The 18,189-nt window shown below is 39.9% G+C and overlaps 1 protein-coding gene across 5 annotated transcripts in view; it reads right to left on the bottom strand.

The window, feature by feature from the left end:
• PTPRT (protein tyrosine phosphatase receptor type T) overlaps positions 1 to 18,189 on the bottom strand; it is a 1,308,680-nt gene that overhangs the window by 151,942 nt on the left and 1,138,549 nt on the right. For 3 of the 5 annotated variants that reach the window (XM_072631465.1, XM_072631466.1, XM_072631469.1), the window contains one exon: positions 17,790 to 17,819. The exons of the other annotated variants lie outside the window; for them this stretch is intronic. In XM_072631465.1, coding sequence (XP_072487566.1) covers positions 17,790 to 17,819 — 30 coding nt within the window. The remainder of the gene's footprint in view (positions 1 to 17,789; positions 17,820 to 18,189) is intronic. 5 annotated transcript variants of the gene reach the window in all.

Below are 18,189 nucleotides of genomic sequence, written 5' to 3'. Positions count from 1 at the left end.
CATTCATGAATTCATTCACACACACACACACACACACACACACACACACACACACACATTTTTCTCTATCGTAGTCTTCCGGCAATTCTAGTAAAGATTCTGATTCTAGTAAAAAATTAGTGAAGGCAAGTGATGGAAACATTAGGCTGGTTGCACAAAAGTATCATTTTGGTCTTCTCATTCCCACGGTCCTGGCCTAATAACACAAAAAGAAGTGTGGGACAATGGCCAAGGCACTGGATATGGAGTCAGAGGACCAAGGTTCAAATCTTAGCTCTCCGACCTACTACCTATGTGGTTTTGGGGAAATTGCTTAACCTCCCTGGTCCCTAATTTCCTCATCTTTGAAATGAGTTCAGACCAGATGACTCCTGAGGTCCCCTCCACCTCTAGAGCTGATTTTTCCTCTACAAACAAACAATTATAATCATGACTACTGTTTCTATTGCATTTGAAAGCTTAAGAAGCGCTTCCCCCGACAAGAGTCCTGTGGGCTAGGCTTTATTACACCCTGTAAATTGCGCTTATAGAATCATAGGGAAACTGAGGCTCACAAGGAGACCACTCTAAAATAGTTATCAAATGGCAGTAAGGACACTGCCTTCACATTTTGTAAAATGGGGGAAATAATAACATCTACCTCACAGGATTGTTGTGAGGATCAAGTGAAATAACATATGCAAAATGCTTGGCAAATTTTAATTTTAAATTTTAATAAATTTTAATAAATTTTGACAAATGCTATATTTATTGAAGTTATTATTAATAAATACTATTGTTGTTGTCTCAAACACAAGTTGATTTATTTGAAATACAGTGCTCCTTCCACAGCACTACTTTACCTTTCAATTAACCCAATCTCAAACTGCCAAGGGTGGGGGGGGGTGATTCCCATCTAAAGTGAGGCTACCATTTTTAGACCCAAGAGTCTTTGGATACAATCAAGAACACTTCTATGCCTCAAATTGCACATCTGAAAAATAATTTCCAAGCCACAGATATATCTCATCAGTGACAGGGCTCATGTTCTGCTCATTGACCAGTCTCCCATAAATACAACTGCTGGAATGTACAGATGCAAATATCATAAAAGCATTGGTGTCAATCACTAGCTAGCCATGGGCTACTGAGAATGTGTGACCTGCATGGGACTGGGATGCCTGTCAGAGGGCACAGGGAAAAGCTGTCTGTTTCATGCATTATGTATTTCGAACAACCCAACAGACTGGACAGGCACTGGCAGAAAAGTCTCAAAAGAGGAACATCTGATGAAGTGATTGAAATGTCAAAATGTCATTAAGGATGAATTAATGGATGTGCAACTTTGGCTGTAAGAGGCTATGTCAGAAAGACAACAGAAAGCCAGGGGCTGCTCTTTTGACTGAAAATAGAAGCATTTACAATTGATCCTCAGAGTTTCCAGGCTGCAAGGAGGTACCCTGGGCAGAGAAGAATAAACAGAAATGTTCTGATGCTTAAGCTTTGCACAATGATCACATGTGATACACAAATGCCGAGAAGAAATCAATTCCCTTTGTGTGTGAGAGGGTAGGTGGTCATGACTAGAGAGTCCAGTAGTGCAGGGTCACTGGCCTCACTTAGAAAAGAATGGATTTTTATGTCTGTATAAACTAGCGCATGCTAAAATAAGCTGTGTCCAGAGCTATAGTCCATTGCCACCATGTATCTGTGATTTCATTGATGTGGTATTCCCTCCATGAATGCAGCTAAGAGTCCATTCACACTTGAATAGCTGACGTAACCCCTGCCCATGTTTTCCATAAGAGAGTCTGCCTGATGTTTGAAGGAGAGGGAGAGATGCGATACTGCCATTCTCCTGACATCAAGTGAGATTTGCTTGTCTGATGGCATGGTATAACTGAAAAAGCAATGAGCTGGGTAGGTGAAGAACAGGATTCTAGTCCTCGCCCTGTTACTAACTGGGCGCATGATTGGGCATATCTGTTCCTCTGTCTGGGATCAACGGGTCAGAGAGTTAGTGCTGGAAAGGACCCTAGTGGTCATGTAGGGCAACATTTTGATTTTGTAAGGAGGAAACTGAGGCCCACGGAAAATATGTGACTTGACCAAAGTTACCCAGATAACTAATGATTGAACTAGAATTCATTTGATTCAAAGTTCGTTCCTTTGCTGCTTTTGGCCTCAATCTCTTCCTCTATACAATATAATTCTAATCTGATGCTCTCTAAAATCCCTGCCAGATTTGGCACTCATGTTCTGAAAAGGCCAATGTGAGATTGACCTGTTTTTTTTTTCTTTTTTGGAGGAGGGGAGGTAAGGTTAAGTTAACTTGTTAAGTGACTTGTCCAAGGTCACACAGCTAGTAAGTCTCAAGTGTCTGAGGCTGGATTTGAACTCAGGTCCTCCTAACTCCAGGGTTGACGCTGCATTCACTATGCCACCTAGATGCCCCCCTTTTTGTTTGTTTTTGCTTTCCCCCAAAGGAAATTTTTCCCCCAAAGGAGATTGAGCACTGGGTTTGGAGTTGAGAAAAAAAATTGGGTTAAAATCTGGGCTCATACACTTACTAGTTATATAGCCATTAGGTTACTAGTGTCACCTAATCTCCCATTGACTCAGTGTCTTCAACTGTAAAAAGGAGCTAAGAAATAGCACCCATCTAATAAAGGTATTAAGAGGATAAACTGATATAACATATGTAAAGCACTTTGCATGTCTTTAGCTATCTCTATCAATGTCAGCTACTGTGCAGTCTCTCCAAGGTCTACCCTTCTATGCTCTAAGGTTTCTTCTAGCTCTATTAATGCATTCTTAGGCTCCACCTCCAATCCAGGGCTGCTCAAACCTGATGTTCAGCCTTCTGAGGCCTCACGCATCCAACAAGATTCTTTTATCATTGAAAACAAAGAAAAGAAATACCCCAGAGTCCTTTTGCTTATTTAAACAACTATTATGATAGCTGTGTTCTAAGACATGTTGTGTGTGTTTGTGTGGGTGCATTTTAAAGCAGACTCATGTAAGATGTAAACAATGTTGTGTTTGTGACTTTCTCCTTAGTTATGTTTAAGGACTGATACACAGAGTACTTGGGAAATCCTGGGAGCCAGGATATATGTGCTTTCATTTTGCCTTGACCATTGACTCTTGGGGTGACCTCAAGTAAGTCAATTCCTATCTCTTGGTGGGGCTTTCCTTAACTGTAAAACCAAGAGGTTGAGCTTAGAGCTCACTTGACCTTCGAGTGTCCTTGTAGGTCAAATAGTCTGCTCTTTTACATATGATTCGCTAGAATCTTTTCCATAACAGCTTCCAAAATGACCATCTGTTGGTTAGCAGATCTGCCAAGACAAGCAAATGACAAATATTCAAGCAGAAACAAGGTATAAATTGGTAAATCTGAATGAGTATTCAGGCAAGAATCAAACTTAACAGGCTTAACCAACCAGCATCAGGAGGTGCTGCTGATGGTAGCTTAGGTGAAATCATGACACTGCAGGCTAGAAAGGTGGATGTCATCATGGGATAATAGATTAAAACGGGAAGGGACTTCAGAGGGTATCTTGCTGAACCCCTTCTTTTTTATAGATGGCGGCTGCGGGGAGAGATGATAAGCACTGAACCTGGAGTCAGGAAGACCTAGGATCAAATCCTCCCTCAGACACTAGCTATGTAGTTCTGGGCAAGGTATTTCACCTCTCTCAGCCTTAGTTTTCTCATCTGTCAAAAGGTGAATATAATAGTACCTACTTTACAGGGTTGATGTGAAGCTCAAATGAGATAACATCTATAAAACATTTTGAAAACCTTAAACAAGTGCTATATAAATGCTAGTGAGTTGTGACTGCTGCTAGCTAGATGGCACAGTGGATAGACAGCTAGGCATGGAGTCAGGAAGACATGAGTTCAAATTCAGCCTCAGAAACTTACTAGTTATTTGACCCTGGGTAAGACACTTAATGCAGTTTGCCTCAGTTTCCTCATCTGTAAAGTGAGTTGGAGAACGAAATGGCAAATCACTTCAGGATCTTTGCTAAGAAAACCCCAAATATGGTCATGAAGAGTCAGACATGACTAATTATTGTTGCTTCTAGCTCTGGATAAACCAAAACATATGTAACTGACCTTGCAAATTTTTAAAATTTAAAATGAATATTTTACTGCTGTTTTTATTTTTACATCATCCTTATTTCAAAATATACCTCTCCTCCTTCCTCTACCCAAAGAGCCATCTCTGATAACAAAAATAGAAAAAGAGAGAGAGAAAAAAGAAGGAAAAAAAGTATTTTCGCTAAGTTAACCAACATCATGACTAAATTTGATAGTTTATAAAATGTCCCATGTTCTGATTAAGGGAGAGATGTAAATTTGCTCATCTTTTTATATTCCCCCTTTCATATCACAATCTTTCAAGTACTTTTCCTCTTAAGGAATATCTTTTCAAGTTAAACAGCCTCAGTTCCCTGCCTCTGATCCTCATGTGCCCCTCATTGTGCTGGTCACAAACTAAAGGTCAGATTCTGAAAATGAATGATATGCTCCAGAGGTGGTGTGAGCAGAGTAGGGCCAGCAGAATGAACCCAGACCACTTTCCGTATCCCATGCCTCTCTAAGGCATCTTGAGAACCCTTAGTGTTACCATGTTCACTATTGACTCATGTCCACTAAAAACTTTAGGTCATAGGTTTAATCCAGAAGGAAACTTAAAGGCCATTTAACTCAGCCTTCTCCTTTTAAAGATGAGGAAACTGATGCCTAGAGATGTTAAATGACTTGCCCAAAGTCACCTACATAGTAAGTGGCAGAGCAGGGAGTTGAACCCAGATCCTTTGACTAGAAAGTCAGTGTTTTCCCCTCATATACCCTTGCCACTAGCTCTTTTTCATATGAAATGCATACCCAAGATTTTCCCTTCCTGTACTTAGAGGTCTGATACTTTGTATGTAAATACAGAAATTTACACTTATTAATTTTATCTTATTAGATTCTGCCCATTGCTTACTTAAGTACTTCTATAGGATCACTTAGACACACTCATCCACCCTATACTGTATTCTAATACCTTCTCATCCCTGTTTAGCACTGAGAGCAATTTAGAACATAGAATCATGGTGGAGGTGATTCAAGTTTACTGTGGATAATCTGCTTGGGACTGAATAAAGGGAAGTGGATGATATTACTCTGAAAATATATTACCTTGTCGAATAACTCCAAGCTCATCCTAACGGCTTAATAAAAATGATATTAAAGAAAGGACACTGGATATGGGATCAGAGGGCTTGAGTTCATGATAATAACTAGCATTTAAGGAGGCAGGTAGGTGGAACAGTAGATAGAGAATGGGATCTGGAGTCAAAAGGACCTGAGTTCAAATCTAGCCTCAGAGACTTACCAGCTGTGTGACTCTGGGCAAGTCACTTAACTTCCTTTGACATTAATCCATTAGAGGAGGAAATAGCAAATTACTCCAGAATCTTTGCCAAGAAAACTCCATGGACAGTATTGGAGTGCTATGGTCCACAGGGTCTCAAAGAATCAGATAGGACTGAACAACAAGCTGTTACATAGCCCTTTGAGATATGATGTCCTTTGATTCTCCAGATAATCTAGTGAAGCAGCTGTTACTATTAGCTCCGTTTTATAGATGAGGAAACTGAGTTAAACAGCTCTGCCCACTCTGTCACCTAGTGGCTAATTCTGTCTGTTATTTCTTCTCTGTGTGAACATGGACAAATCCTGCCACCACACTTGGGCTTCCATTTCTTTGTATGTGAAATTCAGGGCTATATGATTTCTGAGATCTTCTCTAGTTCTAAATCTCAGCTCCTATGAAAATGTTTTTAAAAGGGAAGTATGCTACACACACATACACACATATTAAAGCATCATTATTAGTATTGAGATTAACTAAATTTGTTTCTCTTATGGAAAGTCAGTGGGAATACTTAGGACAAATAAACAAAACAACACACATTTTTGAACAATCCCAAGAGAATATATTACAATATACTTAACAATAGCCAATTCCAGTTTGGGAAGGTTTGCTGATGGCAGATTGCATTTTTTTCTTGCAAGTCAGTGTTTGGTTTGACTGCTGGAGCCACTGCCAGGAACAGCGATATTAGACACTTGTGACAGTGGCCAAGGGAAGGCTCCCTGTGGACTGCTGGCATGTAAAAAGGCCTGACTCTAATCTCTCTTTCCCTGGGGAATGGTGGCGGGGTGTAAAAGAGCAGCTTACTGGACAGGTGTGGAGGACATGCCTTGCTTAGGGGCCCTTCACGTGCAAAAGCTCCCAAGGCTAAGGTATAAAGCTGATACAGGAAACAGGGAGATTGTCTTATCAGCTTTTCTCCTCTTCTAGTCATTTTTCACTACAACCTCACCCTTTATCCTAGCGCAAAGACTCAAGTGATTTGTGTGTCTGCTCATCCTGACAATTATCTGATTTTACAAACACTCATTAAATTGTCTATTATGTGTAAGACACTGAACTGAGCCAGGGGACCCAAATACAAAACAAGAAAACAAGACTTGCTTTCAAGGGACTTCTATTTTACTGGCCAGGGTGGGGAGAGACGGATAGTGTATGTACACAAGTAAATATAAGATATATGCAAACTAATTTCAAGGTGGAGACAACAGTCATAATTAGAGGTAGAAGTAGATCAGCAAAAGCCTCTTAGAGGAAGAAACATCTTATCTGTGCTTTGAAGGAAACTAGGTGGCAGCTAGGTGACTCAGTGGATAGAACCTGGTGCTTGGTGTCAGGAAGGCCTGAGTTCAAATCCAAATCTTATTAGCTGTGTGACCCTGGGCAAATCACTCAATCCTGTTTGCCTCAGTTTCTCCATCTGTAAAATGATCTGGAAAGGGAAATGGCAAATCACTGCAGTATCTTTGCCAAGAAAGCCCCAAATGAGGTCATCCATGACTTAAACAAGCAAAGAACAGCCAAGTGATTGTATGAGACAAGGGTAAGAAGGACGTGTACTCCAGATACAGCAGTTACTTACACAAAGGTTGGAGATGAACGTCATGTACAGGCGAAAGCTTGCTGGCCAGTTCAGACAGAATGGAGAGTGTGTGAAAGGAAATAATATGAGAAAAGACTGGAAAGGTGCAGGGAGCCTGATTGTGAGGGGCTTCAAGTGTGAGGCAGAGGGTTTTGTTTTTATTCTAGAGTCTTAAGGAGCTAGTGAAGATTTTTGAGTGATGTGGGGCAGGTGTGAGCTGGTCAGATCTGCTTATCAGAAATATTGATCTAGCAGGTGCGTGAAAGATGAAGCATTCTTTAAAGTTCTCATGATTTACAAAAAAGTTCTTAAAATCACAGGAATTCAAACAGCACTAGTTCTTCTTGGGAAAAATCTGTACAACTTAAGCATAAAAATCACTCTACAGTTTAAGGAAAATGTATCACCTTCTGAGGGGACAAATTTATTTTTATTTTTCCTAATTAACATGACAGAACCACACTGACTCAGAGATACGCCCTACTTGCTATTCATGAGTGATGTGTTTTTTCTCTAATTCAATAAAATAAAACAAAGAAAACATCCATTTCATTGTGCTTTCTTTCCTCAGATCTCCCTGTACCTACTGTTCTCCAGCTGGATACATTTCTATTTATTGGGCCATGACGGCATTCATTAACTTTAAGCATTTATAATTGTGATACACAAGGATTGATGTGAAGTTTCTAAGCCTAAAACCCCAATAAAACCACACAAAGCAGGTGATCTAAGATGCCTGCTATCTCCAGACACCATGGGAAATGAAAACGGATGCTAACATATTCCTTGAAAATAAAGCAATATAAATCAAGGGACAAAGAAACAAACCTATGGCAAAACAGATTCAGCCTTCACTCACATACAGGGAAATAAAAATGACAGATCACACCTCTATAGAGCTTTACAGTTTACAAAGTACTTTCCTCACAATTCTGTGTAGTGGGTCATAGAATAAACCATTATCTCCATTCGGCATACTGGAAAGTTGAGGGTCAGCCTTTCCAAGGGTCACATGGCCAGGAAACGTTCTGACCAGGATTTGAACCCTTCTCCAGGTTCCTGATTTTAAGTCCTGGGCCATTTTTGCTATATATAGACAGACAGATGCAGTTTTCGCATTCAAAGTGCCACTTTGTCAAAATGCAGAAGACACAAATCATAGGAGACAACCAGACTTGAAAGATGCTTGGTTTAGAGCTAGAAGAAACATTAGAGGCCAGCTAGTCCAGCTAGGTGGTACCACAGTGCACAGAGTGCTGGATCTGAAGTCAGGAAAACTCATCTACCTGAGTTCAAATCTGACCTCAGACACTTAAGAGCTGTGTAACCCTGGGGAAGTTATTTAACTCTGTTTGCTCGAGTTTCCTCTTCTGTAAAATGAGCTGGAGAAGAAAATAGCAAACCACTCCAGTATCTGCGCCATGAAAACTCTAAATGGGGTTGCATAGAATCAGACATGACTAAAACAACTACGTAACAACAGCTAAAAATTACAAATGAGGAAACCAAGGCCCAGAGAGCTTAAATGACTTACCTGACATCACATATCTAATAAACAGCAGAGCTACCATTTATGCTCATTTCTCTTTGCACTAAACTATGCTATTATGAGGACATATTTTGGATCGGTAAGTCTGTATGCTAAATATGACACTCAAATCCTGCGTACAATACTGTGCTCACCAACACTCCAAAGGAGCTGGAAAATACCCTTAGCTTCTAGCTCCACCCTGAATATAAAAGTTCCTTGTAATTCTGGAATAGTAAGAAGAACAAAACACATTAAGAAGACCAGGCCTGGAAGCAGTAGAGACAAGACTGTTTAGTGTGATTGCTTATTATTGAAGAAGAGTCATCCTGCAATTCTCAGTTCATCTAGGTTAGCACCCTTGTCCGTACAAAAACTTATGAGAAACAAAGATACTTTAGTTTTTTTGGATTGATCTAGCAGCATGTGGTAGAGCATACATTCTGGGCCATTCCATTTAAGAAAACATAATTCTGGCATTGTGCAAATGGATTTTCTTTAGAATTCTCAATTTCAATTCAGGGCCCCTTTGTATTTTTTTTCATGCATAAACTAAGGTTTCGACACACATGGGAGAATAGTTTGATGATCTTAGGCCAGTTTGGAAGAAAGTCTCCTGTGGAGTGTTCAGAGGTTTGCCCTGTGTTGCTGAATATTTGTATAGACAATCTGAATGTGAGCATAGATGGCATATTTCTCATGTTAACATGTGACTCAAAGCTGGGAATGATGGCTAACACCACGGATGACTATCTACATTCAGAAAGATCCTGAAAGCCTAGGACACTGGACTGAATAAAATAAAGGAATTTTAATATTGCTAAATGTAAAGACACATCCTTGTGTACAAATAATCACATTTTCAAGTACAAGATGAAGAAGATGTAGATAGGGAATAGTTTGTCTGGGGAAAGCTCTGGGATCTTACTGTAATGGAAGCTCAGTATGAGGAAGCAACTTAACATGGTAGTCAGGAAGCCTACTAATGTTGCCTTAGGGTACCTTAAGAGAGATAGGGCCTCCAGGAATAAGATGGTATAGTCAGATCACCCATGCAGTATTGCAGTGAATTCAGGGTGCCCTCTATTAGGAAGGAAATTGAAAAATCTCAAGATTAGGCAGAGGATGGCCAGGTTGGTAAAGCGACTTGAGTTAATGACATATGAGGATTTTTTTTGAAGGAACTGAGCATGTTTGGCCTGGTCAGAGGAAAATTTGGAGGAAGAGGGTGTGAGATTTTACATATATATATATGTGTGTGTGTGTGTGTGTGTGTGTGTGTGTGTGTGTGTGTGTGTGTCTGTATGTATGTTGTATAGTCATATGTGTATATATTGTGATCTGTATATATATATATAGTGACGTATATATAATGTGATATGTATATATAATGTGATATATGATATATATTATATAGGTGATGTATACACATATTCTCTATATGTGCTATGTGTATATATATATAATGGGTGATATATATAGTATGGATGTATATATATGTTTGTCTGTGTATGTGTATATATATATATATTTAAAAGATCATAAGATTAGAGATGCTCAACTGAGAAAGACCTTTAAAATCACCTATTCTAAAGTTCATTTTAAAAAACCCTGAAAATCAGGTGAATTGACTTACCCAAGGTCACATAGATAATAAATGGTAGAACAGGGATTTGAACCCAGGTCTGCTTGTTCCAGGTCCTGTGTTCATCCCACTAGACTAAAATGGCTCTTAGGATGTGGTGAGGAAGAGATTTTAGATTTATTCTTCTTGGTCCCAAAAGACAGAATGTGTAGCAATGGGTAGACATTCTTAAAAGTTAAATTCAGACCTGGTATAAGGAAACAATTAGCACAGTGCCTGAGTGTGATGGCATCCCTTGAGTTGCCATGTCTGATTATTCTCCCAGTCTATCAGCAGCATGTACATCTTAAGGATAAGGCCCTTTGTTCCCCATAGAGAGGATCTCTGAAGTGCTTTACTTTTAGGAGGAGTCCATACCAACCCAGGGAATAGGCACTGCCAGGATGATAACAGTCATTTTTACAAATGAGGAGCATAAGCCTCAGAGAGATTAAGCAATTTGTTCAAGGCCATGTAGCTAGCAAATGACACTACCAGAATTCAGATTAATTTCTACTGACATCAGATGAAATAGTCTTCTTGTTATATATGACATTGCCTTCATAAGGCATGGTCCTTGCTCTCAGAAACCCAACATGTGCAGGATAGATAAATCATGAGTAAGGATGAGGAACCTTAAATACAACTTAGGATCCTAGAGTCCTGGGTCTAGAGCTAGAAAGTGCCTCAGAGGCCATGTAATCCAACGTTCCCTTTTTATAGATGAGAAAACTGAGGATCAGAGTAGCTAAGTGACTTTTCAAAAGTCATTTTAGTAGTGAGTACCAGAGGCAGGGTTTGAGGCTAGGTCCTCTGACTCCTCTTATTCCAGAGCCAGTACTATACCCACTGTACTATACTGCATTTCCTAAAATGTGGCAGTCACCATGAGAGAAGTGCACAGTGTGACTGGAGTTCAAAGCAAGGAGAGATCAAAACTGTCATAGGAAGAGGAGATGGTGGTAGTCAAGGACAGCTTCATGAAAGAAGAGGCACTTGAGTTAAGCTAGGGATTTGGTAGGTGGCACAGGGGATAGAGCACTGAGCTTGGAATCTGAATGATTCATCTTCATGAGTTCAAATTCAGCCTCACTTACTAGCTGTGTGATCCTGGGCAGGTCATCTAACCCTATTTCCCTCAGTTCCACATATATGAAATGAGCAGGAAAAGGAAATGACAAAACACTCCAATATCTTTGCCAAGAAAACCCCCAACATGGGATCATGAAGAATTACATACAACAGAAATGGTTGAACCATAATAGCAGCAGCCTAGAGAAGAGAAAACAAAGAGGAGACGTTATAGCTATTTTTAAGTATCTGAAGGGCTAAGATGTGGAAGAGAACCTTCTTCTGCTTGGCCCCAGAGGGTAAAACCAGGATCAATAGGTAGAAGTTGCAAAGAGATTGATCTAGGAATGATGTCAAGGAAAACTTCCTAACAATTAGACCTCTCCCAAAGTGGAAGAGGTCGCCATAAAAGGTGGTGGAGTCCATCTTCTTGGAGGTCTTCAAGCAGGAGGTGGATGACTTTGTGTCAGCTATGATATAGTGGGAATATTGTGAGGTTTTTTATATGTTTATGGCTTGAACTAATTGGCCACTGATGTCCTCTCCAACTCTCAAATGCCATGATTATATAGGTGGGGTCAGAAGGCAGCAGAAAAGGAAGAAGAAGAAGCAGAAGAAGAAGGAGGAGGAGGAAGAAAAGGAAAAGAATGAGGAGGAGAAGGAAAAGAAGGAGAAGAAGAAGCAGCAGGAGGAGAAACAACAACATGGAAAATAAAAATACAGCGGATGAATAGCAAGAGATAGCCTTAGGCAAGAATGACTAGACAATTCTGACTCTAGATTAGTTCATTGTGTACCCACTGAGAATTACGGGGATGATTTTGATGGTCTTTCAGTGTCACTCCGGTCCCTGAATTCCCTGACACTTAGATCAGGCATCTGCTGATAGGAAAGGAAGTACATCACTGCTCTTGTCAGGATGGTGGGTAATCTCCTCCCCCCGCCATTGCTTTTTCGAGTGGCACTGAACTAAAACGTTTTTGCTTCAAGCAATTACTAGAACAGTTACATGACCTGAGCTAAATCAAGCTATGGTTACATGGCTCCTCTTAATCTACTTTTTGAAAGTGCAAACTGGAGCTTTTGGTTGTTTCTTTACTATAGAAAATAAAAGAGAAATGCACTGGGAAAAGGGCTTTCCAATGCTATGAGGTGGGATGTTATATGACATGATCCCAAGAGAAGAAGGATAGGAACTAGTCCCCCAGGTCTAGAGCCCTAAGTTCCAGTCCCTTTTCTGCCATTAACTCAATGCCTGAGCTTGGCCAAGTCATTTGATGCCTATGTTTCTTCATTTTTAAAACAGCAGTGTTGGTCTAAATCAGGGGTTTCCAACCTTTTCGACTCTCCTGTGATACGGAATTTAATAAAACTAAGGTACTTTTAGGGTGCATTAACAGAGGTATAGTATCCAGGAATAAGATGGTACAGTATAGTCAGAGTATATGTGTAGTACTGTATCTAGTTCTGGATGCCACATTCTAGGAAGGATTTTAATAACCTGAAGAGAGCAGAGAGGAGAACAGCCATGCTGGCTATGTGCCTTGGGTTCTATGCTTAGGGAGACTGGTTAAAGAAACTGGAAATCTTGGGCCAAGAGAAGAGAGGGTTCAAAAGTAGAAAAAACTGTGATTACTGCAGTTAGAAGACCCTAGGATCATGGACTATTGAGAAGATAGAGAAGATAGAGAAATGACTGTATTTGTGTAACTGAATACCAGTATCAGTATATATGCTCATTTTCTGTAGGCTCACTGTTATTGTGGCTGATGACGTTATCATCAATAGAGACCTGGATTTGGAAGATCTAGGTTTGGATCCCATCTCCGTCATTTACTAGCTTTGCGGCTCCAGACAAGGCACTTTACTCCTCTTTCAGTCTCAGTTTTCTCATCTATAAAATGGGGATAATGTTAGCAACTACCTCACATAGCTTTTATGAGGATAAAAGGAGATTTTATATATGTTTATGTATACGGATATGTATATATGTGTATATATACATCTATCTTGAGAAAAGCTAAAGGAACATTTGAACAGGAATTATGTCTGCTCAACTATTCTCTCTCCTCCTATCTTAGAGGAAGAGTTGTCTTTCCTCCTTCATAAGGACAGATCACTATCCATTGCCTCTGGATCCTTATTCCATCAATTATTCTCTTTTTCCATGTTCTCCTCCTTAACCTTAGGGTCTTCCCTCTGAGACTATCTCTGATTTATTGCATAATTTATTGTTTGCAGACAGTTGTTTGCCACATTATCCTGTGAGCTCTTTGAAAGCCAGGGCCATTATCAGCTTTCTTTATACCCCATCCCCCAGTGCTTAGCACATAGTAGGTGCTTAATAAAAGCTTGTATAGTTGACTTGCTACTAACTTGCTGGGTACAGGTACTTAAGAAATGTATCTTGACTTCACTGTCTCCCTTCCTATTTGCCTATAGACACCTTCAGGCTTCTTCTATCCTAAAAAGAGAACCTTTTAATTCTTAATTCTGCCACTCTTTAAAGCTACTATTCTGTCTTATCTCCCATGCAATCACACTCAAACTCTCCCTCTCTTCCATCTATTTCATCTATTTAATTTCCTTCTCATTGCTCCCCACTGAAATTGTTGCCTCTGGGGTCACTAATGATCTCCTACTAAGTCAAGTTATCTTTTCTCAGTACTCATTCTTCTTGAATTTTCTGCAGCAGCTGACACTATTCAATATACCCTCTTTCTTATCTTTCCCCCCTTTTATGAGGCAATTGGGGTTAAGTGACTTGGCCAGGGTCACATAGCTAATAAGTGCCTGAAGTCGGATTTGAACTCAGGTCCTCCTGACTCCAGGACACTATGGTATGAGCTACGCCATGTCTCCCCCTCCCCTATCCCCAGTCTTCATAATATTCTCTCTTTTCATAACTTCTGTGACTGCTTTCTCATGGCTCCTCTACTTCACCTTCTCTATTGCTGGCTTTTCCTTCTCCTCCATTCACTTGATATAAACAAATGTGTCCCATAATGTCCCCAAATGTTCTGCTTTGTAAAGCTTTTTCTTTTCATTTCTCTATAGCACCACTTTTGGTGACCTCATCTATTCCAATACTTTCAATGAACCTTCTTAGACTCTTTCATACCCCACCTCTTTTATGTCCATTCCTGGCCATAGTTGCTTTTCTCCAAACATATTAAGTCTGCTCAATCTTTCATCTGAAAAAGAACCTGGGGGCTGTAGTGGTCTACAGGTTTAATATGAGTCAATGAAAAAAGCTACTGTGACCTTAGCCTACATTGATAAAAAAAATCAGAGCCCCATATGAAGAATGTAATGAGCCTACTAACCTCAGATCCCATCTAGAAGATAATGGTTAGGTTTACATGACATATTTTTGGAGAGACATTAAATGGGTTGGAACTCATTCAGAGGAGGTTGACAAAGATAGTGAAATGCCTGGAAAGAAAAGGAGACTTAAGGATGTGAGGTTTTTTTTTCAAGCCCTCCTAACAATTAGAGCTATTCAGTGATAGAGTAGGATGTGTCTTAAAGTAGTGAGCTCCATCTCAGGAAGTAATCAGAGACTGATAATGTTAGGGTTGGTACAGTCAGTATTCTTCCATTGAGTGGCTGGGAGGCTAAAGAGTTAAGGTTTCCTCTAGTTCTGTGTTTCCAGAGTTATTACTGACCACCTTTGTTGGAGTCCATTTCTGAATTCTTGACTAAACCAGAGTTTCTATGTTAAATTAACTTCATACCTGGCCCCCTTAGTGACAGAGATACCTATGACCACTGAGAAGCCAAGTCTCTTATCTTATTTACTTGTGGAAAAGTAAAATATCCCCCAGGGGGAAAGGATCCTTTAGGCAATGAAATAAGTTTAAATACTGGGCCTTGGCAAAGAATCCCATGTAGATTCTTGAATGCATAAATAATTTTATCCTGTGCCTCAGGAAAGAGGCAAGGGGGAGCACTGGTCACTGCCAACCACAGCAGAGTCTTCTTATGAGGGAGCTGTAGCTATAATAACAAGGGGCATATGTTTAGACTCAATTCAGAAAGCACTATTCAGCTATTTCTGCCACCAGACTTCTAGCCTAGACTTCAATTGTTTATTTATTCCTGTTATAATCTGGGGCAGTTAATTCCCCCTCCCATGCTGAAATATCTTTTTCTTTCCAGGACTCTATTTATCAGAGGGTTCTTTCCCTGCTGTGATCTTTGCTCTTTTCAGTATCTGTTATGTGGCTGTTTGGGTTGGTTGATTTGTATGAATGAAAGGATATCTTATAGGTACAAAGTCTCAAAAATCCTCTCCAGATTGTCCTCACTGGCTCTGAGTTTTGACACTAACAGATGTTATAGAAAGAATATGGGCTTCAAGAATTCTGGTATAAATGCCAAGATGAAACCCAACATCATTTAGAAGGAAAAGTACAAAAATATGTGATGGGAAAAGGCATACTACTGGAATGTGAAGGCTTTGTGTTTTAGTGAAACATTATAGTTAGGGAAAACTAAAGCTAATAGTCATTTGAGTTTCTGTCCTTAATACATTTTAACAGAAACAGAAAGAAGTTAATGCTAATGCCTCTCCTCTGAGATTATCTTCAATTGATCCTCTGTTGTTGTATAGTGTCTATATATGTATGTGTAAATGAATGTGTGTATACATAAAACACACATGTGTATACATGTATATATGTGTGTATAGTACATAATTGTTTGCATGTTGTCTCCCCCAATCAATTGTGAACTCTTTGAAGGCAGGTGACTTTTTCCTCCTTTATTTCCTCAGTACTCAGCCCAGTGTCTGGCAAACAGTAGGTGCTTAATAAGCACTTCTTGACATGACTTCATGTACTTAAGTATGCCTCCCCTATTGCACTATAATGTGGTATCACCAGGCCTCCTGAGCTCCTGGGAGGAATTGTGTTCTGTGCCTAACTGAATATTGTAAACATAGACCATGAAGCCACCAGTTGGTCTGAGATGATCCTGCTTCCAAAAGTTATGATAGTAGAGATTTCTACTGTGAAGAAAGCTCATAAAAGCAGAGGGGGTGGTGGCAATTTATAGCCACCATCCTGGAAGGGATCATAGGAAGAAAGAAAAGACGGGATTCTAGAGCTAGGAAGAAACTAGAAATTTTCTATTAAAACCTCCAATTTTGAAATGAAAAAACTAAGGCCTCAAAAGGGGAAGAGACTTGACCAAAGTCATGTAGTGAGAGAGAGTGCTGAGATTTTGGCTCCTACTAAAATCCAGTGTTCTTTTCACTATACCATACTGTTTCCCTCCACCTCTTAACTTCCACAGGACCACTGCTTAAAAAAAGTTGTACTGCATATGAAAGAAACAAGTCTATTGTCAATGCACCAGCATTACTACTAAAATTTTAAAAGACCTACAACAATTTTCCTTTACGTCACTGACCCTCATTAACATCTATGTCTCCCATTTCCGACATTGGTAGGTATTAGAGAATCAGTAAAACCTATATGGCTGAATAAATACAGATAGGCTGATAGAGCAAATGAGATAGTGTATATGAAGCACTCAGCAAACCTTAACACATACATATAAATGTCAGGCATTCTATTCTATTTTATTCAGACACTGCCTCTAATTTCTAAGGAGGAGTTGAATTCTAAATTCTTCCAGGGCTCAGCAAGGATGGGTGTTTGATAGCTATTGGAATTTCCACAGCTCCTGTGGGAAGCAGGATAGTAAAATGAAAAGAACTGTGAGTTACCTCTCTGTAACTCGCTAGGTGAGCAGGGGCAAATTTCTTCCCTACTCTGAATCTCAGCTTCCTCATACATGAAATGAGGAAGTGAAACTGTCCAATTGCTTCCTTCAATACTCAGCTCAAATCCCATCTTCTGTAAGAGCCCTTTCCCAGTCCTTTCAACTACTAGTGCCTTCACTCTGAATACTTTCCATCTACTCTACCTGTATACTATATTGTTGACTTGTTTGCCTATTGTCTCACCATTAGAACAAAAGCCCCTTGAGGGCAGGAACCATGTTTTAATTTTTTTGTGCCCCCAGTGCTGAGCACAATGCCTGGTACACAAGGAAGTACCTAATAAATGCCTATTGACTGACTGACATATAGTAAGCTCTTTAAAAAAATGCTTATTGACTGACTCACTAAGGGTCCTTCCATATTGCTCCGCTGATCAAGGATCCTACAATTGCACAATACATGGTTGTCGATGACAGCCATTTTCATGTCCAGAGGTGGGTGGGCAGCATAAGGAAAGGAAATATTTTCCGACTCTGGGATCTGGCCATAGAGAATAACACATGCTGCTGCTGCGAAGGAGAGCAGTGTCGTACATCACGGAGAAAGAGCTCTCTAAAGGGAGCTAACTCTAAGATGGCAGAAACAAAAGCAGGAATAAACGATGAAAGTGTATTTCAAAAGTAAAAGAAAAACACCAAACAAGACAAACGATGAAAGCTGCTGGCAGCCTAAGAAAACACAGGTTCACATGGAAAATAATCCTCTTTGGGAGGGGAGGGGAGCTCCTGGCGCACCACACAAGGCATGCTGAAGAAAAGCCGGCCCCAGCTAGGTACTTACAAGTAATAGGAGTAGGAATATGCATTTCTTCTATATATGATGGGCAGTCAGATGAAGAAAATGTCCAAAAGGGGGGAAAAAGAAAACAAACAAACAATAATTAGACTTTGATGAAATCATGTTCCTTAGAAATGCACATAGTATTTTACCATCCCTGATATGAATGAAGTACTAAATTCTCTTGTGGTTCCCTCTGGGAATCTTGAGCCAGTATTCTTGGAATTGCTTCCCCCCCCAAATGCAGCTAGAGACAGAGCTGTGGGAGAGTGGGAAGGGCTTTAACCTGAGAATCAGGTAAAGAAGATTCTAGTTCCAGCTCTGCCACTAACTTGAATTGTGACCTCAGGTAAGTCTCTCTTTCTGGGTCTCAGTTTCCTCATCTGTAAAATGGGAGTATCTA

This window comes from Notamacropus eugenii, chromosome 1 (assembly GCF_028372415.1).
Source record: "Notamacropus eugenii isolate mMacEug1 chromosome 1, mMacEug1.pri_v2, whole genome shotgun sequence".
NCBI lineage: Eukaryota > Metazoa > Chordata > Mammalia > Diprotodontia > Macropodidae > Notamacropus > Notamacropus eugenii.
This window is presented reverse-complemented; position numbering and strand designations above follow the sequence as displayed.